Raw genomic sequence first — 24,370 nt, forward strand, 5'->3', positions numbered from 1 at the left:
TTGGTCAGGGGAGTCTAGCAGCTCCAGAGAGGCTATGGGGTGGGGCAGCATGGGGGAGTCTGCCTCCGGGGAGACGAAGGCACAAGCAGGCGGTCAGCGCCGGGGCACACACCAGTTTTCCAAACCCGGGGTCTGAGAAGCAGGTGGGACACGGGGGATGGCAACGTATGAAACTGAGCTCATCCTGTGCATCCCCCCCTCCCCCACCACCGCCGAGGCCCCCATCCTAGTCTATGTTCTTGGTGGGCTGGGAGGGGCAGCAAGCAGGTGGGGTGGGAGCCCCCGCGGCCCCCTCCTCAGGAGCGGTTCACATGCACATGCACACACACATGGCCCCCGCCGGCATGCACCACCTCCCCCTTGTGTCCCCAGCCCAGCAGGAGGCCTCCAGCTAAGGGGGGAAAGCCCCGGAGCCCCCAGCCCTCCTGCTCCCCCTTTAGCTCAATCGTGCAATACCCCCCTCTTGGCTCCACTTCCTGCCAACAGGACGGATGTGGAGGGTTGGGGGGAAGAGAGCTCCACTGGGGGAGCGCTCAGGCCGGTGAGGAGGGGGAACCGAGGGCAGTGGGGACATGTCTGGCTTCAGACCCCAGGGCCTGAGGCTGCCTAGGCGTGGGGGGGCGGGGCGATACAGAGGGGTTACATGGGGCCCTCAAAGGAAGGGGGACTTGGGTGTCCTCCTTCTGCCCAGGGCACTGACTCTGAAGCCAGCGGTGGTCATACCTGTGCCTTCTGCCCTTTGAGCGGCCAGGACCCCTGGGGTAGAAGGCAAGACAGGAAGTAATGGGCAGATGGGGCAGGCCCGGGTGCCCAGGACCCACTGCCAGAGGGATCGGCATGAGGGGCACCAAGAAGAAAAGGGGTAGTCTTGACCCCACCCTCCTCCAGGCCCCTCCAGGCCCCATGGCTGCCTTGGGCTCCGTGGGGACGGCCCCCCCCTCCCTGCTTGGAACCCATGATAGGGTAGGGGGGGGATACTTGCAAGCCCAGGAAACCTCCTGAGTCCGGCCCAGCAACATCTGTAAACATACACAGCACTGCGGGCCACCTTGGCGTGGGGTCACCCCAGGGGGCTGGCCAGCAGGCACCAGATCTGGGGGGTGGCCAGGGCGGACACCAGCCTGGACCACAGATATGAGTATGTGGGGAGAGGGCTGCTCTCCATCTTGGCCCTGGGAGGGCAGCCAGAGGGCAGTGATGGGGAGTCGGCACGCCCACTGCCCATCCTGTGGGGGACAGGCAGGCTGAGAGGGCCGAGGGCTGCCCAGCCCACCTGGCAGGCTGCCCCAGGCTCCTCCCTGCTTCACATCCCGCCCCCATCTAAAGGACCCTTATCCCGGCCGCCCGGTGGTCCTAAGCTGAGGTAGGGCTGCAGACCCCCAGCTCAGCAGCAGCGCCCCGTGCCTGAGGCTAAACTGGCCCCTGGGGGGGGCCTCTCCTCAAAGTGGCCTGGCCCTAGGGGCAGCCACCAGGAGCCCGAGGGGCCCCCTGCTCAGCCCGGGGCCTCAGCCGGCAGCCATGCCGGGGGTGCTAGCGCGCCGAGATGACCAGGTCGTCCTGCTTGGCGGGGCTGGCCCCGTGGCTGGTGGGGGTTGAAGTCCGGATCTTGTCCATGGCCAGGCACTCCTGGCTGCTGAGCCCCGTGGGCGTCAGGTCCATGAGCTCGCCCGAGGAGCTGAGCGGGAAGGAGGGCGAGAGTGAGATGCCTGAGGAGGGGTCTGCGGAGCCAGCGAAGAGCCTCGGGGGCTTGGGCACCAGGTTGGGCTCAAACTGGGCGCGGAGCAGGATCTCTTGCTGGCTGGGGGACTTGGGGCCCTCGGCATAGTCGCTGGTGGGGCTCTCGGGCACCACCATGCAGTAGAGGTCCTGGAAGGAGCTGCTCTTACTGTCGAGGTTGAAGAGGCTGTCGATGAACTCAGCGAACTCCAGCACCTGAGGGCTGGGCGAGTCCCCTAGGCGCCCGTTGTGCAGGGCCAGCTCTCCCCCAGGGGCCGCCCCTCCGCCGCCGCCGCCGCCCCCCTCCTCCTCGTCCTCCTTGGCCGCCGCGCTGGGGGGCCGCTCCGGGGTGACGCCCCCGCTGCCCAGGGCCGCCTCCAGGGGCTGCGTGTCCTGGGAGTGCTTGGACAGGCTGTCGGCCGCCAGCAGCTCGGTGCGCGAGCTCAGGGACGGGTTCTCCTCCGGGATGGCGGGGTCGATGTAGAAGAGGTGACCCTCGTCCCGCTCCAGCACGGCGTGGAGGCTGGGCGAGCCGCGGATGCTGCGGAAGCCAGACGAGCGGCGGGAGTCGAAGCTGTACAGGGACTCGGTGTCCGACAGGCTCTCCATGGTGGCCAGGGGCGCCCGCCGGGCCTGCAGCTCCGCCGCCAGCCGCTCCTGGGTGGACAGCAGCAGCAGCTCCACGGGGTCCTGGCGGGCCGCCGCAGCCGCCGCCGGCGCCACTGGGGACAGCAGCCGCCCCTCTGAAAAGCCCTCCAGGCTCATCTCGGACTGGGACTTGCTCCTACAGAGGGCAGGGCCGGGCCGTGACACTCAGGAGGGGCAGAGACCCCAGGGTTGGGGGGGCCCTCCCCTCCCACTCCCGGGCTGCAGGGAGCTTGGGGAAGGGAGGAGGTTAATTTATCAGTTGTTCAACAGTGTGATGCTTGTTTTAAAAAACAGCTCATGAGAGCCCAAGACAGAAGGCAAAAGGGCTGATGCTGTGGGTGGGGGCACTGAAGGACCAAGGCCCCGCTGAGAGCCCTAGAGCACCTGGAGCACTGCTGCGACACTCTGCGCTCACGGGAGCCTGGGGCCCAGACTGGCTGCCCCAGGTCACTACCAGGCGTTGGTGGAAGGGGAGAGAGAGGAAGTGGGAGGGAGAAAGGGAGAAAGCACTGCCTAGAGCTGCCCCCACTGGTTCTCACACCCCCAGGGCCAGCGCCCCTTGATGTGTCTTGGAGGGGGGGGCGGGTGGCTCAGATCACTTCCTTACACGGAGGTTCCTCCCGCCTCTGCCGGGGGGGGGGTGGTGGGGGGGTGGTGGTGGTGGTGGTGGTGGTGGTGGTGGGGGGGGGGGTGGGGGGTGTTAGTGCCCTCTGCTGGACGGACAGGGAAGTGAAGGGGGCGGGGGCAGGGGAGGAGGATGCAGCCCCGCTGAGCAGATAGGGTCAAGCAGCGGCCACAGGAAATATTCAAATGGTAGGGAGAGATGTCCAGGTGTCCCCACCAAGGGCCTGGAGGTGGCGACCACCCTTTGGAGCAGTCTCCCAGCCACATCTGTGACCTGGCCTGGAAGGGTCCCCGCCGGGGGCGGGGCAGGAAGATTCCCAACCTCAGAGCCAGCCCCCGTCAGAGCACACGCAGATCCCGGAGCAGGCACGTGGGGCCCGGTGTTACATGTGTAGCGTGCAGGTGTCTGTCTGTGTCCGTGTGGCTCGGTCTGGGCACAGGTACAGTCCCGTGCTCACATGCGGTGGCTGCCCACCCTAGTGGCCCTTTGGTCAGTGTGGCTTGGCCTCTGACTTGTATGTCCTCTACATGAGCACATGTGTGTAGGGCTGTGTGTGCTAAGAGGTACAGTTTCTGAACACGTATGTGTATGCATGTGTGAGCATCACCACGAACACACCTCTGTGCGTGTGTGTAAATCCACGGGTGTCCACCTGCGTGGGCTAGACGGCTGTGAGTGTATCTGTGTGCTGTGGCCCCAGCTCTGTGCAACCCCAGGCAACCACTCTCCCCTAGGGGCTTCAGTGATGGCAAGTAGGGGGCCATGGGAGCAGCCCAGGGGGTCCTGAGCAGAGGGTCAAGTTCAACCCTCCCGCGCATGTGCGCAGAGCTTCGTAGACACCCGTCGGCTCAGGGCGAGTGCGGGATCCACATGCGCACAAGCTTTTGTGCCCTGGAACACCCCTGGGGCGTGCGTACCCTCGGGGTGGGCTGGGGCAGCGCAGGCAGGGCTCACCTGACGCTGTTTCGGTGGTCCGCGGCGGGCAGCTCCAGGGCGAGGCCAGCAGGCATGGGCGGCCCTGTTGGCAGCGGCTGCTGCTGGAAGATGAGCTCAGGAGTCAGGTCCACCTCAGTGGGGCTCACCATGACCTTAGCAGCGGAGAGCAGGGCTGTCTTCCCCTTGTTGTAGTTCTCCAGCACCTGGGGACAGGTCGGGCAAGCTGGTGGCGGTGGTGGAGGGGTGACAATCATGTGGGGGTGGGGCAGCAGGCCAGGCCTCTCAGGCCAGAGCCTCATGGGGTCGGCTGGGCCCCGCTCCTGCCCGCCCCCCTCCGGCCCAGGTCCCCGCTCCACCATGAAGGCCTGGGCCTGGCCCCACAATCACGCTAGGCACCACAGCTGGTGTTCTCCCTCACTACGGTCACCCTTCTGTGGCCAGGTGATGGTGGAGGGCACCCCTGCTCAGCTGTGCATGTGTCAGGCCAGGTCCCTGGGAGTCTCCCCGACCCCTTCCCACCACAGGGCCTACACAGCCATGGGGACAGCAGGGGTGCAGGGACCCGAGGACGAGTTCTGGCCGCTTCTCTGAGCATCCGCATCCTCGCCTGTCGTTTGGGGAAGGCCCAGGTGCTCTGGGCCGCAGAGCACAGCGGGGCTTTGAGGAGGCGTCACTGCCCAGGCTGCCCAGGGGCTCACCTTGTTGAGCCCCTCCATGACCACATAGGGGAGGTGCTCGTGCAGCATGGCCGGTGAGATGATCACTTCATTGAAGGCTTTGTTGTCACCCCAGATGGCAAAGTACGTGGGCTCCTCCTGCTCACAGCAGCTGGGGGGCACAGGGGCCGGAGGGAGGCTGAGGGTGGGTGGCAGCCTGGCTTCCGCCCCTAGGTCCCTGGGCTCCCTGTTCGGCCTCACCAGGACCTCAGCCACAGTCCCTACATAGCCTACCCCCTGCTGGAGGCCTGGACCACACCTGCCCCGCCCTGGGCAGGGCCTGGCTCACAAGCCTTCTGCCGCTGGGAGGGAGGAGTCAGGCCCTGCCCTCCGCAAGAGCAGGAAGAGGGAGAAGTCTGCTACTGCTGGCCCACTCCCCTCTCCCCTCTCATCCCCACCCCTGCTCACGAGTGCTGCCAACTAATCCCAGAGGGGATGGCACATAACTGAGGTGGGAGCTGGCTGGGGCTTCAGGGTGACCTCCCCAAGGGCATCTGCTTTTACATGGGCATAAGTGGGGAGAACTGCCCTGAGGGACACCAGGAGATGGCGGAGGGCACTGAGGACAAAGGGTAGGGTCCTGCTCTGGACGGGTCTTTTGTTCTACCTGTAGAGCCCAAGGATAGCATCCTGGGCCACCCTGGGCCATCATCTCCCCACCTCTGCCCCCAGTCCCCGAGGGGTGGGGGGGTCACTCAGCAAGGCCAGCCCTGTCCCCCATGCCCCTGGCCAGGGTCACAAGCAGCACCTACCAGCACTGCTCTGCTGGGTGGTTGTGGACCACGTGGATGATACGGCCGGGAGGGTAGAGAGGGGTGCTGGCAGACAGGGCAATGGTCAGGTCGCTGGGGTGGGTCCAGAGCCGTGTGCTGGCGAGGGTGGCCACCTCGACCTCCTCAGGCAGCTCTGACTTGGGGATGCATTTGGTGGCCCCCACGATAATTCGCCACTGTGTGGGGCAGGGTTGGGGGAGACAGGGAAAGAGTTGAGCAGGGCTGGCTGGTGGGCAGCAGCAGGAGGGGCCTCGAAAGGGGGCTCAGAGGTGACCGGGGGGAGCCAGGATGGCCATGGGGCAGAGGGAAGAACAGTGCCCACCTGCGGAGGCAGTGGCCGAGGCATACGGTGGCCACGATGGCCAGAAAGATGCCAAGGACAGATGACGGGACAGTGTTGAACTTGAGGGCTAGAAAGGGGCTGGAAGACCAGTCACCTCTTCATCTAGAGGACAGGGAAACAGCCCAGCAAAAGAAGGGACTCGTTCTAGGTCATGCTCTGAGTCAGAGACAGAGCAGACCCTGAGTTCATTCCGGCTGCACCTACGAGGCCCGGCTGCATCTGGGGTGGCCTCCGGCCACTCACCTCCCAGCCCTGATGAGTGTGCAAGCCTGGGTTGGATAGGAGCAGCTCTGCCTCCCAGAACCAGGCTCCTCCAGGCATACCTGGCCCCCTAAGTTTCTGCTGCCCTGCCCACCCCTGCCACCAGGTGCCAGGCCCAGGGCGCTGCCTGCCAGAAGGTCATGGGCACCAAGGCTGGGAACAGTCCAGACTGGGCTGAGATGATGGGTGGGGTGGAGTCGGGGGTCAGAGAGGACATGCTGTTCCAGAGAGGCCCCTTCGTGCCTGCCTCAGGGTACCTGGCCATGGCACCCATGCCCGCCTGGGACACTGAGGCCGGCTTGGCACAGGAAGAGCCCTTAGTGTCCTCGAAGACCTGATGGGAGAGGAGGTGGGGCTGGGCCTGTCTCTAGCCCCAGCAGAGCCTCAGAACAAACTGCACCCAGACTCCCTCCGGCAGTGGCATCTGGACTCATGGAGCCTGGAGAACCGCAGCAGGCCCAGCGGCGGCCTTCCCGTCATGAACTTGAAGCCCTGAGCCTCAGGCCTGCTTTTTCCTGACTTTAGGCAGCTCTGGGTGATGGGGTTGGGACTCGGGAGCCCCGGGTCCCAGTCCTGACAGCTTGTGTGAGCAAAAGCAAGCAAGTCCCTTACCCACTCTGGGCCTTGATTTCCTGCCTCTGTATGAGGATAGGCTCTGGGGGAGACGAGATGGGTTTGGAGGAGCTGAGAGTTTGATGGGCCGGGGGTCCCGTGACACCAGCCACACACGGCCTGGCCTCACATGGCTGGGCCCTCTTGTGCTTTGTGCCAAGGGACAGGCAGGTGCCCAGGGTCCAGCATGCCCAAGCAGGGTGGGGGGGGGGGACAGGAGGCGGGGGCTCACTTTGGGCTTGGTGCTTCGCTGTAGGACGTCTAGGAGCTGTCTGCGGAAGCCTTCCAGCTGGGAGAGGCCGATCCTGGGGAAGGAAGCAAGCCAGGTGTCAGCCTCACTGGGCCAGGGACTGGGAGGGGTATGGGGTGTGGGGGCAGATAGGCAGGCACACGGCAGCCACAGAAGGGAGAAGACCACGCCGTTGGAATCATGGGGTGGGAGGGGTGGGCGGGGTGAGTCCTCAGCTTAGCAGGGCCTAGCCAGGTAAGGGAGGTCAGGCAGGGTGGGGCCACCTGTCCTCTCCCTCTGGGGGCTCTAGGGGCTCTGGGATTCCCCGGGGAGATGGGAATCTGAAGGAAAGGCCCCGAGGAGGCAGGAACAGCAGCCGGGACAGTGGTGAAAGGGAGCGACTTGTGACTTGCAACTCACCTGGGGACAAGATCTTTGCCCAGAACCACAGCCGTCACAAACTCCTTGGAGTACTCCATGGCGTCCTCACTGCAAAGGAAGCCGGGGGCGCTGAGGCAGGGGTGGTGAGGGAGCCCTGCTCCAGCACTCCTAGGCTTAGTGTTGGGATTCACGGCCCTCTGGGGCTCTCCCAGGGGCCAGGCTGGGCTGCCTGCTCCCAGTCACACCTTTCCTGCCAGTGAGGCTTTGCCGGGCACAGATCCTGGGGTCTGCCTGGCGTTTGACGGAGCACCCCTCCCTCCACTTACCAGGCCATTCCCAGGCCCCCATGTCACCAGAAGTCAGACTGCCCAGGCCAGCTCCCAAGTCTTTAGCCCCCAACAACCCCAGCCAGCTCCCAGGCCCCAGGCGGCTCACCTCAACAGGCCCCCTGGTGGGGAGTAGGCAAAGCACTTGAGGGTAGGGTACTGGGGGCGCAGCAGGAAGGAGAGGATGGCGGCGGTGCCCGCACCCAGGGAGTGGCCCACCACAATCAGGCCATAATGTTTGGTTCCTCGGCCCTGGAAACAGAGAGACGGGTGAGAGCCCTGCCCCATGGACGCTCTGGACTAGCTGCTACCAGGCGGGCAGAGGGGTCTTCCCAGACACGGAATCCTGACACGGAATCTGTGCTTTGTGGTCCCTGGGGCAGGGCAAGAGCCAAGCTAGACACGCTCAGAGCAACTTCGTGGGGAGACTCTTCGAATAAACTCCTATGCATCCTTCAAAACCTTGTTCAGCCTTCCTGATACCTTCCTGATTTTCTGGGAGAGGCTCACTCCCTCCTAGACGCTTGCATCTAGACACGCGGAAGACCTTTATACATGGTGATTGGACTCTACTGTAATAGGGTACGTACTACGGAGATTATCCTCTAGAACAATTGTTGGTTCACCTGCCCCCGTCCCTGTGCCCCAACAACTAGACTGGGGTCTCCTGAGGCCAGGGACCGCCTGGCTTTGGGAAGGGCGGCTGCCAGCACCATGGGGGCTGCCTGCCCAGGGAGCAGGCTGGGTGAGGGGGTAGGATCCACATCGCTCTACCCAGAGCAACACCCTTCCTATGGGCTCTGAAATTATTTCTCTTTGTTGTCTGCTCTGTATTTTGAAGCCCCTGCCCAGAACCATCTCTGTACCTCCAGTGCCCAGCATGGAGCAGGGGAGTCATACCTGGGCGGGGCTGGGCAGGGGAGCCCAAGAACTGCTGGTACGAGAGAGAGGAAGGGGTCACCGAGCGGTGAGGAGGGGGCTGAAAGCCAGGCATCCAAGGAGAGTGTAGGGGCCTGGCTTGTGGGATGTTGTGGGTGGCGGGGTGGGGGGGGACACACCACCACACACACACCCTGCCCCCAGCGTTGCCTCGGGGGCAGCAGTACGGTTATGGCCAGGGCTCCGTGGCAGGGAGAATGCCTCACCAGGTCTCGCCCAAAGGCCTGGGACAAGACCATCTCCTGCTCCAGCTTCTTCTTGATGTACTCAGCCGAGAGGACCATCCCCTGGGTAAGGAGGAACAGAGGTGGGTGTCACAGGGAGGGAGATCTTTTAGGCCTTTTTTTTTTCTTTTTTGAAAGATTTATTTACTTATTTATTTTGAGTGTGAGAGAAAGCGAGGGCACGCACGCAGGATGTAGGGGCAGAAAGAGAGGGAGAGAGAGTCTTAAGCAGACTCTGTGCCCAGCATGGAGCTGGCCGTTGGGCTTGGTCTCACGACCCTGAGATCACGACCCTGAGCTGAAAACAAGAATCAGATGCTTGGGGACACTTGGTGGCTCAGTCAGTTAAGCATCTGCCTTCAGTTCTCCCTCTGCCCCTCCCCCTGCTCACTTGCGTGCTCTCTCTCTCTCTCTCTCTCTCAAATAAATTTTTTAAAAGATTCTACTTATTTATTTTGCAGAGAGAGAGGGAGAGAGAGAGGGAGTGCACAGGCAGGAGGAGGAGCAGGAAGACGGAGAGGGAGAAGCAGACTCCTCACTGATTAGGGAACCCAACAGGGGTTTCATCCCAGAAGACTGAGATCATGACCCGAGCAGAAGGCAGACATGAAAATGACTGAGCCACCCCTTAAAGGCACCCCTTAAAATAAATCTTAAAAAAAAAAAAAGATAAAAGATAAAAAATAAAAAATCAGAGGCTTAACCGACCACCCTGCCTAGGCGCCCCAGGAGTGAGGCCTTTTAGGGACCAGCAAAAACGGTGACTGGAAACTCACCAATCCTGTCCCAACCATTTCCCCTTTGACCCTCCTAACAACCTGGCTGTGGGGTGCCAGGGGTGCAAACTTTATCACATCACTTCCATTTCACAGATGACAAGACTGAGGCTCAGAAGAGTTGTGCGTCTCACAGAAACCAATCTTTTCCCGTCTGCCTCTTTAGGCTCTTCTGGGACAGGACGTAAGCCAGGCAAGACTGTGGGGATCCCGGTGGGTGGGCCACAATGGACCTTCTAGATGAATGCACGCTCCTGTGACCCATCTCTCCCTGGGGGCCCAGCAAGCAGGGAGGACATAGACCCTGACAGCAGGACAGATATGTGCGCTGGCAGGGCAGGAGAGGAGGCAAGGGGCCTCCGGGGCCTGGAAGGGGGAGTACCTTGTGTCCCAGCCAGGTGCCGTGGTGCCCCTCCACGGGGAGGCGCTCGGCGTCACCGGTCAGGTCCGTCAGGGCATCCTTGTAGACAGAGAGGACAGGCGAGGGCTGGGGTGAGGACAGGAAGAGGAAGGCGGGCAGCCCTCAGGGGCTGTGAGGGCTGGGCTGGGAGCCACAGGCAGCATACCTTGGGCGAAAGGGTTCCCCGGATACTGATCACCACCTTCTTCTTGTCATGGTCCACTGCCACATAGAAAGGGGTCTCATAGACCTAGGATAAGGGGGGCTCATGAGTCAAGGGGCCCTGGGATGGGCCCAGACTCAGAGAGTGACCTAAGCAGGCCTCCTGGCCAAGGAACCAGCTCCTCTCCGGGCCCCCGCCAGGCTGCTGGGGCTCCCTCTAGGTTCCCCTCCAGCTCAGGCAGCCTGAGTGCTGCTGTCCTGCCTGCGGAGTCTGGAGGGACTGCTGTCCCCTTCCCAGGGCCTCGCTGCTGAGTCCCTGTATCCCTTCCCCCGAGCGCTGGGCCGAGAAGCCCCGGGGCTGGGTGTGGGGTCAGGGACAACTGCCTGGCCCCAAAGGGGTAAGGAGGGGCGGGGGTCCAGCTGCGCCCCTGCAGCCCGCCGAGGACAGAGGCCGGGGTGAGGGAGCACTGCCCACAGGTCCAGCATGGCCGCTCACCGCGTCGTGGCAGGAAGTGTACACGATGTCCACCGCGGTCATGTTCTCATCTAGGAAATGGCGCCGGATGGCAATGGCGTTGCAGCCACAGCAGTTGTCCTCCTCGATGGTGACTCCTGGGGCAAAGCGGGGTCGCGTGGGGCACAGGCAGCACCTGGCAAAGGGAGGGAGGCAGGGGGCTCAGAGACCCCGAGAGCAACTGTCCCAGCCAGCCTCTCCGGAACCCCCCCTGGAGAAGTCCCACAGCCCTCACGGTACTCGGCCTCCTGGCCACACGGGACCGGTGGGCCTCTCCCTCTCCCTGCCGTGCTCTCCCCGCCTCACCCCTGGATTGCTCCTCCCTCACCGCTGGGCCTCCCTGGCTCCTCCTCTGTCATAGCTACGCCCTCTGGGCGACCGAGACCGAACCGCCTGACCTGCTCCCGGCCGCCAGATGTCCCCTTCCCACCTTTCAGGAGCCCAGTCCCCCCGCCCCCGGCCCACCCCTGCGTGCTCCCGGAGTTCCCTGCGCCCTGCTACTCATTGCCCAGCCCTGTCCTTGGAGCTGGCTTCAGGTCCCCTCCCCACTTCACGTCCCACAGCCCGTGGGTCGGTCGACACATCGGCTCACTCTGTCTTCCAATTCAGAACAGATTCCAGCCACTTTCCCTGCGCCCACCCACCCCCTCCACATTATCTCTGCCTCGGAGCGTCATGGTGGCCGCCCCGGTCTCCCTCATGGACTCCTGGTCTCGACATTCTCGATCGGCAGCCAGGGCGACCCTCTAAGACGTAAGCTGAGCCATGTTGCTTCACTGGAAACCCTGCAGTGATGCCCCTCCTGCCCAGTGTAAGAGCTGGGGTCCTTGCGAGGATGCACAGGCCAGACTGCACGACTGGACTTCTCACTTCCCTCGGGCCTCTGCTCTCACGTATGTCACGGGGAGGTTCGCCCGGGACACCCCGTCCAGCACCGCCAGCCCCCTGCCTGTGTTCCCCGGCCTGATACCACGACCTGTTTCTGCTTCTCCCAAGTGTCGCTCTGCTCCTACAGGCCCCGCATCCTTGTCTGTGTGCTGTCTGTACCTCCCCTCAGGAAGTGGGTCCCCAGGGCAGGGCCTACTCTGCCAGGGGTACAGCCACGTCCGGGCACCGGGCCAAGAGCAGGCCTCCCCCAAATGAACAGCGAGCTGAGCATCTGAGTGGGGGACCCTTCTCGGGGTGCAGCTGCTCCTCAGGCCGCCAGAGGGAGCCAGCGGCCAACAGATAGGCCACAGAGCCCCGAGCCAGAACTCAAGGCCCTGGTGGGCTTGCTGCCTTGAGAGGACAGCTGAGATTTTTAAGAAGAATCCTAAAGGGGTGCCTGGGTGGCTCAGTGGCTCAGTGGGTTAAAGCCTCTGCCTTCGGCTCAGGTCATGATCCCAGGGTTCTGGGATCGAGCCCCGCATCGGGCTCTCTGCTCAGTGGGGAGCCTGCTTCCTCCAATCTCTCTCTCTCTGCCTGCCTCTCTGCCTACTTGTGATCTCTGTCTGTCAAATAAATAAATAAAAATCTTTAAAAAAAAAAAAAGGAAAAAGAAGAATCCTGAATTTCAGGGATGCCGAGAGCTTTGTCCTCACCTAAGCAGCACCTAAGGGACTGTTACCTACTTCCCAATGAGGAGAGGCCCCTCTGGGAAAACTCAGGGTTCAGCAGAGTCTGGGAAGCAATGGGGACTGTAGTGGGTGACCACCGCAAGGCCCGTAGGGGGGCCTCCACCAACTGCAGGGCCAAGTGGGGGCTGGCCCGGGGCTGGGGGCCAGGCTCCTGCTCTCAGGCAGCTGCCTCTTCTCTCTCAGCATGTGGCCACCACCGTGCCGCCTTCAGGGACAGACTCCTGGGCTCGAGGACCCATCCTCTTGCTCCTCGAAGCCTCCAGAAGCTGACAAACCGCAGTGTCCCCCCACCCTTTGTCTGCAGGTCCCCGAGGGCCCTGCCTGCCCACGATTCCCTAGCTTCTGAAATACCCCCCAGGCAGGCAGGAAGGGCACCGCTTGCACCGACCACGTCCCCAGCCTGCCAGTAACGGAGCAGGGCCCGTCAGAGCCCGGGTCTCCAGACTCCTGGTCTGGTACTCATTTTGACAAGCCTGTCAGTGGCGGCAGCAGCAACTCCCAAGAACGCTGCGAGGACCGCCAGCTGTGGGAGGGGGCACAGGATGCCCGGGCCACTCGCTCTGCAAGTCACTGGGGGATGGGGAGAACAAGGTCCCAAGAGCCACGCAGCTTTCTGCAGAAAGGAAGGGCACCGCAGGAGGGGTGTGGCTGCCCTGAGGGCCGGGCGTCACAGACAGAACGCCAGGCTTTCCAGACCAGGGAGCCAGGGAGCTGTCCTCTTTCTGTCTGGGCTGGGCTGAGGGTGGAGACACCAAGGACGGGGAAGGGGCCCTTCCGGAGCTTTGTCCTTCTCTGGCCCAGTTAGGAAAGACAGAGAGTCCTCCCGGCACCCAGAGGGGGGGTGGTGGGCTCGGCTGGGACAGGTGCCTTGCCAAATCTCTGGGAAGAGGGTCAAAGTCTTTCACTCAAGGGCCTTCTCGATGTCCTTCCAGAGGCCTCCATGAACTGGGCCTGTACTGGGCATGTCCTTTCTTTCAGCAAGGCAGAGCACAGGACATCAGCAGGAAAGAAAGATACAGGTAGAGGGGAGTGGCGTGGTGGACGAGGGTAGAGAGGACGGGAGGGGAAGAGAGCTGGCACACCAGATGCTCGCCAATCCTCACTCAATCCTCTCAGAACAACTCCAGGACGTACGTATCGCCATCCCCACTTTACAGACAAAGAAACTGAGTCTTGCAGAGGTAGACCAACTTGCCTCTGGCTGCAAATGACAAAATCTGGATTCAAACCAAACACTGTGTGATTCCAAAGCCTGTGCTCTTCCCCGCCTAAGGATAATGCAGCAGTAGAGAGAGGCTGAGGCCCAGAGGTGGCCTGGAAGAGATGCCACGGAAGTCACAGACCCTGGGGGCTGGGCAGGCACAGTCTGTCTGGGGAGAGTCTCCCACACGCTGGCCCTCAGGACCTCAGGACCTCTGCTTGTCTGCACACACTGGCCAGCCAGAAGCACGGGACAGGGGTACTCACGAGCAGGAGCGCGCCAGCTGGCAGAGCCCACAGGCAGGCTTCCGCATCAGGTACATGGGCCACCCGTAGGCGGCCAGCGCGAAAAGCATGTAGTAGCAGACCTCTTTGTAGCGGAGCATCTCTTGCTGGAAGAAAGGAGGCGGAGGTGGTCACTGCTGCCCTTCCAGCCTCCAGGCCCAAAGGCTCCCCTGGATGGAGGAGGGAGCAGCCTTCCTGGCCTCCCCAGGGACTGCAGGCCCCCCACGCTCCCGCCTTGGAGGAAGGACCGCTCCCCTCAGATGATAATTGCATTTCCCTAATTATCTCCATGCAACCAGGGCACGGAACCTCCTGGGACCCGTCCTGCTGCTCCAACCTCAGAATTAATGATTTGGGGACAGAAAAACACTCGGAGCCCTGGATCGATTTCCAGAGAAGGGAGGCGAGGGGGAGGTGTGAGAGGGCATCACAGGCCTGGGAAGGAAAGTTTAACCCTGAGAGGCACTAAGCTCTCCAGCTGGGGGTGTCCAGGCCTTGAGCGGCAGGGCCGGCGCTGTAGACGCTGGGTGACCCGACAAGCCATCAACACCCTCTTGGCCCACAAGTTCTTTGTCTGCAAATATGGGGAGACTCTTGTTTGATGAGGCAAGTCACAGGCTCCCCAGGGATGTCTGGAGCAGACCGGGATCTCTGCAGAGAAAGGCGCCAGTTTGACACCCGGCGTCTGAGGCCAGTGGCTACTGTGATCAGCCTGATGGGCTGGAAGGCGGTGGGAGGCACAGGTGTCCCGGCAAAGCGGCTTCCTGTGTCCCGGGTGTGCCAGATGCTGGAGGGCTCCTGCACTTAGGGGGAATTAGTCACCTTGTAAAAGTTAAAGAGGGTGATTAGTCATCTTCTGAAGTGAAGTAGGGAGCACCTTAATAAGGGCCCAGAGGGGCCGGGCCAGCTCTATCTGCTCTTCAGGAATGAGCTGGAGAAGGTAATTATCCTCTCCGGCTCCGGCTGGAGGGCGGGGCGCCGGCAGGCAGGGACCGCAGCACCTCAAGGCTCAGCGGCCTGCCTCTGCCCCCGCCCCCTTTACATGGTGAGAGCACCCGGGGTGCCTGGGGGAAGCAAGGCTGGGCTGGGCACCTGCTTCGGGCGCCGTGATCGGAGGGGATACGGCCCACTCTGGACAGTGGGGATAGATGAAGACTGGAGGTTTTTCTAGGCAATTTAGATACAAGGGAGGAATCCTTTCTGGTAGGTCCCCGACTGGGGAACCCAACTCGGAATGGTTCATTTCCTCCCCACTGGAGCTCTGGCTGGAAGGTGTGCCCAGCACCATTACCCATGCAGAAGCATGCTCCGAGGGGACGGAGGCCTTGCTCAAGGTCACAGTGACAGCGGTGGAGCGGAAGCCCCCCTAAATCGCTTTTCTCCTGAGGACGCCAGCTGCAGTTTCGGCTGGGGCAGCACAGTACCCTGGTGGTGGGGAAGAGCTCCCCCGGCCACAGGACAGGCCCCACCTTGACCTGTGAACAGCGGGTTTCTAGTACAGATGCCTGAGAAAAGGTTCCACCGCTCAAAAGAGCTCGAACCCAGTGCGCTGTGTCGTGCTGCCTTCCAGGACAACAGCAGCTGCAGCCGTCTGGGCAGCTCGCCCCCGTGAACCTCACGATTTCAAGAGGCCGGGGCCCGACATCCGGAGGGTGGTGAAGCCCATTCCAGGCTTTTGACTGTGGGACCAGCGTGACGGGGGCGGTCCTCAGGAGGAAGGGGAGGCGAAGGGGTGGCGAGGAGGGACACGATGGGGAGAGCTGCAGGGGGCCCCCCATGCTGTGGGGCGGCCGGCAGGGGGTCTGCTCAGGCAGCCCCCGCAGAGGGAGAGGGACCCGGGGCGGGGGTGTGTGTGTGTGCGGGGTGTCTGACTCACCGAGTTCTTGAGGTCGAGATACTTGGTGTTTCTAGTCACTGGCATCCCGGACAGGAAGGTCAAAATGTCATTATTCGCCTGTAAAACCAGGGTGTGAAGGTGGCTGTCCCAGGGCCAGGAGGCACGGCTGAGATAGGGGTTCCAGGCCCCCCGGGCTCTGATTCTGTTGCTTCCTAAGGGCCTGAACACCCAAAGGAGGGTGTGGTTTCTAGCTCTTCCATGACCCAGCCAGTGTCCCCAAATCCGAGGTTTCCTCACATGTCCAGATGCTCCCTTTCCACTGAAAGCATCAAACACCCCTACTATCCCGCGCCAGGGACCTTCCTGCCCGGGCCGAGGGTACTGCACTTTGGAGAGGATGCTGGGAGACCCCAGTGGGGGTCAGGGTGCTTGGGGCAGGGCGGGGACGGAGGCCAGTGCAGAGGGCTGAGGCACCAAGCATCGTTCACGAGGGCCCTGTCTGTGGTCAGAAGCCTCCGCGGCTGGCCCAGCAGCGAGAAGGCCCTCAAGCCAGAGCCAGGAGGACAGGGGGCATCAGGGGGTGACCAGAGGGACCCCAGGGAGCAGGCATAGCAGCAGCAGGGAGAAGCCCGGAGGAGGGAGGGCGCTCACCTCGTCCAGCACGGCGTTGCGCTTGGCCCGCTGCCGCTGCCGGAGCAGCACCAGGCCGGCGATGATGTCAGATGGCACAATGTCGAGGTCTCGGAAAAACTCAGCAAAGAGGTAGGCGATTTCGGAGTAGGCATCCTGTGAGGTCCGGGGGGTGGGGAGGGGGTGGGAGGTGGGGACAGGGGAGCGGGAGAGAGGGCGAGAGACCGGGCGTGAATCCCACTGGGCTGGGGCTCTGCTCCAGGCTCAGTGCCAGCTCACCCCGGGCACCTGCTTGGCACCAGCTGGGCCCAATCCCGCTGGGCCCTCTGCAACCGTGTGCCCGAGGGCCCTAGCCTAGGCTCTGGGTCCCCGCAGACCTGGCCAGAGCTGTGTGCGACAGCCACCGAACCTCCACCTCCCGGCCCTCTTCTGTCCTCAGAGCTCCTATGGCACTCACCATCACCGCCTACCATGCACAGATGCCAACGTGAGCCATTTCCTGTTCTTTCCCCAGCCACTAGGAATCAAGGCCTGCTCGGCCGGCTTGTTTCTCCTCCGCCTGTCTCTCTAGCAGAGAAGCCAAAACTGAGCTCCTGGCTGCCGCCTCCCCACACTGAGTTTCTTCCCACCTCCCACCAGCTGTGACCTTGAAAGGCCTCCTACGGGGCGGAGTCTCCGGGGTGGCAGTCCCCCTCCCCCACCTGCCCATAGCTTCAGGCTGGGAGACCCTCATGATGGGACTGGAGAAGGCTGTGACGCTGGGCTGGCTGCCTCTCTGGCCTCCCCGTAAACCTGGTCCTCGGGCCCGCCTGAGCCCTGGGCAGGAGGCAGGAGGCATGCGGAGGCCACCATGCCCGTCAGTGGGCCAGGCCTCCCGGCCTCAGGAACCTTTTCCCTAGCTTGTTGGGGAAGGCTGTGATGGGTGCAAACTCATGGCCAGTGGTTCCCTCTCTCTGGGTTTCACCTGTGAGTGCCTGGCACTTGTAAGAGAACAAAACTCAGGGGTTGCAAACTCAAAGGCCTGACGAGGCCAGACAGCGCCAGCTACCACCGGGCTCGGCTGACCGCCCTGCGAGGGGCCCGCACGCACAGCTGCACCTACAAATACGAACTGTACGCGAAGGGCCTGATTTGTCACTTCAGCACTCGGTTCAGATTTTAAGCCACAGAGCACAGAGTGATCGAAACGTGCTCTGCACTGCACCTGACCCCCAGCGCTTGATGGGACACAGATCCTGGGCCACCCCTCCCTGCAGCACTCTGACATCAGCCCCAAGTCTGCCATGTGCCCAGGAAGGGTGGGTACGTTCCCCTAGACCACCCCCCAGAGAGGCCCGTAGGGATGATCCCCGCCCACCAGGGAACCTCGGGGGAGAGGAGGGCTTTCTTATACCTGATTACTCACTCTACGGTTCACCAGGGGCTGCTGGAGGGAAGGAGCCACTCAGGCTTCCGGTGGCTTCCATGGAGGGCACTTGCTGTCTGGCTCAGGGAGGAGTGGTCTCCTGACCTCACTGGCTCTGCCACTAACTAGCTGTGGGACGCTGAGCAAGTCACACCACCTCTCTGGGCCTCAGCTGTCTGATCTGAAAAACGAGGGGCAGGGGGTGGGGGGGACACTAGATGGTCTCTAAGGGCCCTGCCAGTATGCGTAGGGGGTCTGCCTCGAGGACCCCCAAGGGCCCTACCTCCCCCCAGGGGCCACCCTCCGCTGAGCTGGCCTTTCTCCAGCAGCACTGGGCCCCTCCGTCCCCTCCTCCGAGCACCAGGTACGGAGGGCTGGCTGTGCACGTCTGGGGCTTAGCACCTGACCGCCCCGACAGGCCTTCCAGAGGCCTCTGCAGCTGGGAACACACTGCTTTTCTTTGCTCTCAGGTCACCCTGATTTTTTAGTATCTCCTCTCCTAAACTAAGTTCCAAGGGGGTGGATGGAAGGTCTTGAAACCTTTCCGTCCCCTTGACCAAGCCAGGGAGTGGCTGTTCCCCGTGCTGGAGGGAGTCGGTAGGCCAGTGAATACCAGGTCCTCCCCTTGCTCCTGCTTCAAGCTCAGCGCCCTTCTAGCAGCCCTGTCCCACCCGGCTCTGCCAAGGAGCCAGGGCTCCTAAGTGGCCGGCAGCAGGACACGAGCCGGTGGGAGTCGACCCCCCGGTACTTACTGACTGCGAGTCCTTCGTCCGAGTACAACAGAGGAACACTTTGAGCCGGCGCGACCAGCTGGTGGCCTGGCCTTCCTCTAAGCGGTGCCTGCAAGGGGAGAGAGCTGGTATGTGTGAGGTCAGGGGGCGGGGCCAAAAGGGCCATGACCCAGCCGTGATGGGAGCAGGGCGGCCTGTTCCCAGGATCCCACCCTAAGGGCTCTCCAGCAGGGGGTCTAGGAGGGACTGGGCCTTGGCCTGGCCAAGGTCCCCTGGGGGGACCCCTGCTGGCCTGCGACGGCATGCGGTTGGCCACACTCCCAGCTTCTGGCCGCCTGAACACCAGCACGCCCCAGGGAGGCTTCATAGGTGGGAGCCCAAACTGGGGACCGCTCTGTGGCCCAGGTGTCCATTGCCTCAAACTAAAAGCCCTGGGACCCCGCAGCAGGTGCTGGGCCTCTTGGCCAAGTCACTGGAGCAGACCTTGCTTCCCCTTGGAAGGGATTTCAGATACACAACCCTCTCTGTACTGGGGGGAAGTTTAATGGGCACGTGAGGCTCTGCATCTCCCGACTCCTTGGATCTGTTACATTAGAGGGGACAAGGGCCCACACCTGTCATCTGCGTGGCTGATGCCTGTCCATTCCCGCCCCCAGTCCCAATGTGTCTAGATGCTCTGATGGGGGGTCGGGGTATCCAGGACACTGCACTGGAAGGCGGAGCAGCTGGCCAGTTATCCTCAGAGGTCCTTCCAGTGCTGGGAGCCCAGAAATTGGTGTGTTCATTTGTTTTGTTTTTAAAGATTTTACTTATTTTTATTTGAGAGAGAGAGAGCGCGCGCACACATGAGCAGGGGCAGAGGGAGAGGAAGAGGGAGAAGCAGATTCCCTGCTGAGCAGGGGGCCTGATGCGGGGCTCAATCCCAGAACCTTGAGATCATGACCTGAGCTGAAGCAAGACGCTTAACGGACTGAGCCACCAGGTACTCTGAAATCAGTGTGTTCTGAGCACAAATTTAGGAGACCCAACATTAAATATCTAAGCTTCCAGACTGAACAAGCTTTTGTGACATGTGCCCTCCCCTCCCTCTGGTCCCTGCTGATGCTGCTGCTTGGTGGTCCAGAGGGGAAGGCATGGGTGGCCTCAAATGACTGCAAGGCACTTAGTATCCATCAGGAGTGACAGGCCAGGCCCTCCTTCCCGAGCCCTCTGGCTTCCCTCTGCAGCGAAGGGCTGCTTCCTTATGGAAATGGGCCACAAGGACAGGGAAGGCTACAGGGCTTTTCAGAGCTAGAGAAGGGGTTAGGAAAGGGTACGAAGGATACAAGGGAACTGGTGCTTCTGGGATCTACCAGTTCTCAGGGACTTGGGCAGTCTTATCATAAAGCGACATCCCCCTGCCAGGGGCACGATGAAGGGAGAGCAAGCTGACAAGCCACAGGCCGGGATCCCAGAGCATCACATTCTTTAACCCTTTCTAATCTAAGGGGCTTTTTGACATTCAAAGAGTATTTCCTGCTGGGCCTCTGGCTGAGGGCAGTGCGGACATGTAGGCTTTCCTGCATTCCCCCATGCGCCCACCAGGAGGAAGACAGAGCCAGGGCCAGGTTTGGCCTGATGCATCAGTTAGGCTGCAGAGACCAACACAGGCAGAGAGAGAGTGAATCTGAAGAGCAAGTTCATGGACTCAGCACCCCCCTGGGAGTGCAGACACCCCTGCAAAGATCCAAGGTCAAGGCCCCCAGTGAGCAGTGCTGGGAAGAACCCATCTCTCCACCCCTACCAAATTTCACGGAAAGGAGAGAAGGCCCAGGACTTAAACAGGTTCCTGACTTCCAGATGCTAAAATAATCTGTCAGTGCAGCACGGGTGGGGGCGTGCATCCGTCCCCAAACCTGGAAGTGGATGAAGGGCGGGCAGGCGTGAAAATGTCCTTATTAGAAATACTGCTGGTTTCAGAGGGTCAATGGAGGGCCCGTGGAGACCAGGCTGAGAAGTGGCCACATTAACCCAGCCGCAGCCTAGGCTGCCCTCCCAGCCCCCGCAGAGAGCTGGAGAAGATGCAACAGGTCAGAGCCCGTGAGCTCTGAGGCCTCTTACTTAGCCCCACACGGCCCGAAACCGCAGGAAAACTTTCTAATTAAAACGACAGCCCCCAGCTGCAAAGGCATTAGCTTCCCTGGCCCCAAAGGCAATTACCCAGAGTCAGGGAGGGGAGGTTTTTTTTTTTCCCAGGGCCCCAGAAGCCCAGAAACCAGGTCAGGTGGGGGCGTATGCTCAGAATGAGCAAAACGGGATGGGTGGTGATGGCCTGCTATGCTGGTTGGGAGAACGGGCTCTGGGCCTTGGCTCCAAGACCTGGTATTTTGGGCTGGGAGGTGGCCAGCCCAGGCGCGGGTGTGGCTCTGGCTGCTGTGCTGAGCTGACGTGGAGGGCCTAAGGGGAGCTCAAAGCAGAATTCCCACTGGGCCTGGGGGCCTGGGCAGCCCACCGAGGTCCCCCAAATCCCCTGTCCTGGGGATAGAGTGCCGGTCTGCTCCCCATCAGCGTGACCTGCGGCAAGTGACCTGCCCTCCCCGGAACTCAGACTCCTCATCCATAGAATAGGCCTCCTAAGGGCACCAGGGTCGGCAAAAGTACTGAATGGACTGATGGTGGGAAAGGGCTCATGGCAGGGCCTAAGTCACAGGAGACGCTCCGTGCCCCACCCATCTTTTTCTTTCACTAAACAGGAATTACTGTGACCCTGGATTCCCTCTCTCTTTTTCTTTACCACGGCACAGCATTCCCCTTTCTTCAAAACATTGTGCAAAACCTACCCCCTTCAGGAAGCCTTCCTTGATTAACCTTCTCCAGCCCCCTTAATCCCAGAGGCCACCCAGCCTAGTGGTTAGGAGCAAGGGCCCTAAAGCCAGACCGCCCGGGCTGGGGTCACTGGGGCAAGTCACACAACTCCGTGTTCTTGCTCTGTCTGTGTTAAGGGGGTGATGCTAACAGCCCCCCCACAGAGCTGCTGTCAGTGATGGTGCGTGCTGTTTGGCCTGGTTTAGGCCTGCTTCCTGCTACGATGACCGCTGGCATCAGCAGCACCGAAGGTGGAGCCAATGGTCACAATGGCCCCACTGGCCGAGCACGTACCAAATGGTGAGCAGAGCACCAACCGCTTTGTGCTCATTCAAATCTCACGGCAGCTGTCAGAGGCAGGAGCTGTTGTGATTCCCACTCTACAGACCAGGAAACTGAGGCTGGGAGAGGCTAAGACTGTAACATATGCGCATGGCTCCCGCAGGTCGGCATGCGGTCCGGCATGCGGTTCAGGAGGCACTAGGCCAGCGGGGCTGCCCCTCCGTGAACCTCCGAGGGGCTGCCTGCCCACCCTGCCCGCTCACCGGAGGTTGTAGGTCCGCAGGTTGCGCTGCCGCCTCTTAGTGGCTCTCAGCTTGACAAAGGTGCGGCCCGTGGGATCGAAGACGCAGAGGACGGTGATGCAGACACTGAGGATGACCACCCAGTTGCAGACGACCATCCCTGGGGGGCAGCAGTGGGAAGCAAGAGGCAGGGCGCTGGGGGAGCCTCCCTGGCTCAGGGGCACTGTTGCCTCCCGACACAGTCTGCTTCTGGGGCCCAAGAGCAAGGCTCAGCAGCCCCCGGCCCTGGCCTCTGGCCACCAGATTGTCCCGTGCTGAGCCACGACCCCAAGGCCCACCCTTGGCACAGAGCAGGCAGATCAAGGGGCTCCCGGTGAGGAGCCGAGGGACCCTCCCCTGCTGCCCACCCCTCCTCCACACCTGGTGCCCCTAAGGGGGCAGGCCGGGCCTGGGAAGAAGCCCACAGCCTCGGCCACCACCCTGCCCGGCGTCTGCCCGGCAACCGCTTCCCTTGGGATGTGCCTGAGCTTCCCCCTCTCCCAGCTGACCCTGTCCCTTCCAGCCCTAGAGCCGGGTGACATACCGAGGGTGACATTCTTGGCAGTGAGGTCATTGCACGAGGTGTAGTACTGAGTGAGCCAAACGATGCCCACGATGGCGTAGATGAACTCGATCACCAGGATGGCTGCGAGGAGAGCAGGGAGCAGGCTGAAGGACGCTCCAGTCCGCCCGCCTGGGAAGGACCCCTCTGCAGCAGGGGCGCCAGACCCCCGCCCCCCAGCACAGGCCTCGCGGCAGAGAGGGCCCAGGGAGCGTGGCTGTCCCACCACCGGTCTGTCCTTCTACAGTGTACCCACCACCTGTTCTAGCTTAAACACCCTCAGGCCCCGACGCCGCCCTGAGAGGGTAACTGGAAAGGCGGAGGATGAAGAGGCATTTCGCTGTTCTTTCGGGATTTTAGACTTATGTCCATGAACTCTGGTATCAGATGTATCTTAGGCAAGTTACCTAATCTCCCTGGGCCTCCGCTTCCTCATCTGTAAAATGGGGTGACAACGTCTGCGTTACAGGAGCGCGGAGAATGAGATGAGAGACGGTTCGTCTCACGGAGACTGCTATTTCCCAGAGGAGGCTCCGGCACTCGGGGCAGGAGGCGAGAGGAGCCCCAGCAGGCCAGGGGGGCCCCTGGGGGCACGGGCAGCCTTTGAGGCCCCAGCTTCGCAGGCAGCACCTGAGGCAGCTGAGGTCCAGGCTTTGGAGACAGATAACCTGGGTTCTAATCTCAGCTCCCACTCGCTCTCTCTCTCTCTCTCTCTCACACACACACAACTGGCCATGTGACCTTGAGGGAGCTAACCAACCTCCCTGGGCCGGGGCGGGGGTGGCCCAGATTCCTCATCTGTAAAGGGAGACCAGTAATGGCTCCTCCCTCAGCTAACAAGGGGAAGGGCTTAGCACAGTTCCTGGAAGCAGGAGAGAAGCGTTCACTCGGAAAGATGGGACTGGTAGCTGAACCCCAAGCCCAGAAAAAGGACACAGGCAGGCCTTCTAGGGAGCGGCTCTGGACCCCTGAAGGGTTTCCAGGGAAGTGGGGGGCACTCTTTGGTGGAGGGTTTCAAAGCAGCAGAAGAGAGGCACTTGGCCTAGAACAGGGGCCAACAACTTCCCCTGCAAGGGCCAGAGCAAATATTTTAGACTTTGTGGGTCCTCGTCTCTGTCCTGACTACTCAGCTCTGCCGCAGAACCAGTGAGTACGTCAATGAATGAGTGTGGCTGGGTGCCAATAAAACTTTATTTGCACAAACAGACGGCAGGCTGGATGTGGCCCTCGGGCTGCAGTCTGCCCTCCCCGGTCTAGAGCACAAGCCCGGTAAGTCTGCTGGCTCTCGGCTGGCCGCTGGTGCTGGCCCAGGGCCTGGCCCATCGGGTGGGCCCCACAGATGCTGGCCGGCTGAGTGATGGAGCAGGAGAGGGGGGTAGAAGGGGGTGGGGAGCAGCCCCCACCCCCGGGGGCGGCCCTTACCCAGGCGCACGTAGAGCACATACTGCATGGACTCGCGGGGCTCTGTGTAGAGGATGCCCCCGCGCATGCTCAGCCAGATGATGGCCATCTCGGCGATCATGCAGCTCAGCAGGATGCCCAGGTAGCCGCGGCCGTGGTCCACCAGGTTCAGGGAGCAGGCCTCGTTCGGGTTGTAGACCAGGCCGAAGAGCACCACAGACAGGATCACAAACCTGGGGAGATGCACATGTGACAGGGGGCCAGGCAGTCTGGGTGCCTCCCGTGGCCCCTGGCCAGCGGGACGCGGCAGGTGGAGGGCTGCACTGCTTCGGGCTCAGGACTACCATTCACCTGGCCTCTGAGGACATGGGTGGCCAGGGACAGGGACGCAAGGGTAGGGAGCCCAGCTGCTGGCCATGGGGGGACAGCGGCGGCAGCCCTGCCCGGTGATGGTGCCCGGTCCAGCAGGGGACCAGGCAGGGTCTCTGCACTCCACATGGGTATTTCCCTAAGCGATGGATACTCCAGACACCAACTCCTAGGAGCCGGGAGCATGACAGGGTCAGGTCAGAGGGCTAGAAAGCCTTCCTCCAGGCCTGCGGCATGGCCCTAAGACTCACCAGGTGGTGTGCAAGAGGAAGAGGAAGATGGCCGGCAGGACGAGGTCATCACTGCCCACAGACCAGCGCCGCCGGAACACCACGATCCCGGGCAT

The 24,370-nt window shown here is 62.1% G+C and overlaps 1 protein-coding gene across 1 annotated transcript; it reads right to left on the reverse strand.

Annotated features, from left to right (window-relative positions):
- Positions 1-1,530: 1,530 nt before the first annotated feature.
- DAGLA (diacylglycerol lipase alpha) lies at positions 1,531-24,370 on the reverse strand (the record flags this gene model as incomplete). The annotated part of the gene is made up of 19 exons (XM_080817636.1): positions 1,531-2,500; positions 3,944-4,128; positions 4,624-4,753; positions 5,394-5,590; positions 6,863-6,935; positions 7,280-7,348; positions 7,676-7,818; positions 8,712-8,792; positions 9,888-9,965; positions 10,072-10,155; positions 10,564-10,717; positions 13,665-13,789; positions 15,559-15,636; positions 16,171-16,305; positions 18,307-18,394; positions 21,675-21,813; positions 22,237-22,338; positions 23,677-23,888; positions 24,276-24,370. 19 exons carry the CDS (start codon positions 24,368-24,370, stop codon positions 1,531-1,533), a joined length of 3,138 nt encoding a protein of 1,045 aa, XP_080673762.1.

Source organism: Martes martes (assembly GCF_963455335.1).
Source record: "Martes martes genome assembly, chromosome: 10".
NCBI classification, from domain to species: Eukaryota; Metazoa; Chordata; class Mammalia; order Carnivora; family Mustelidae; genus Martes; species Martes martes.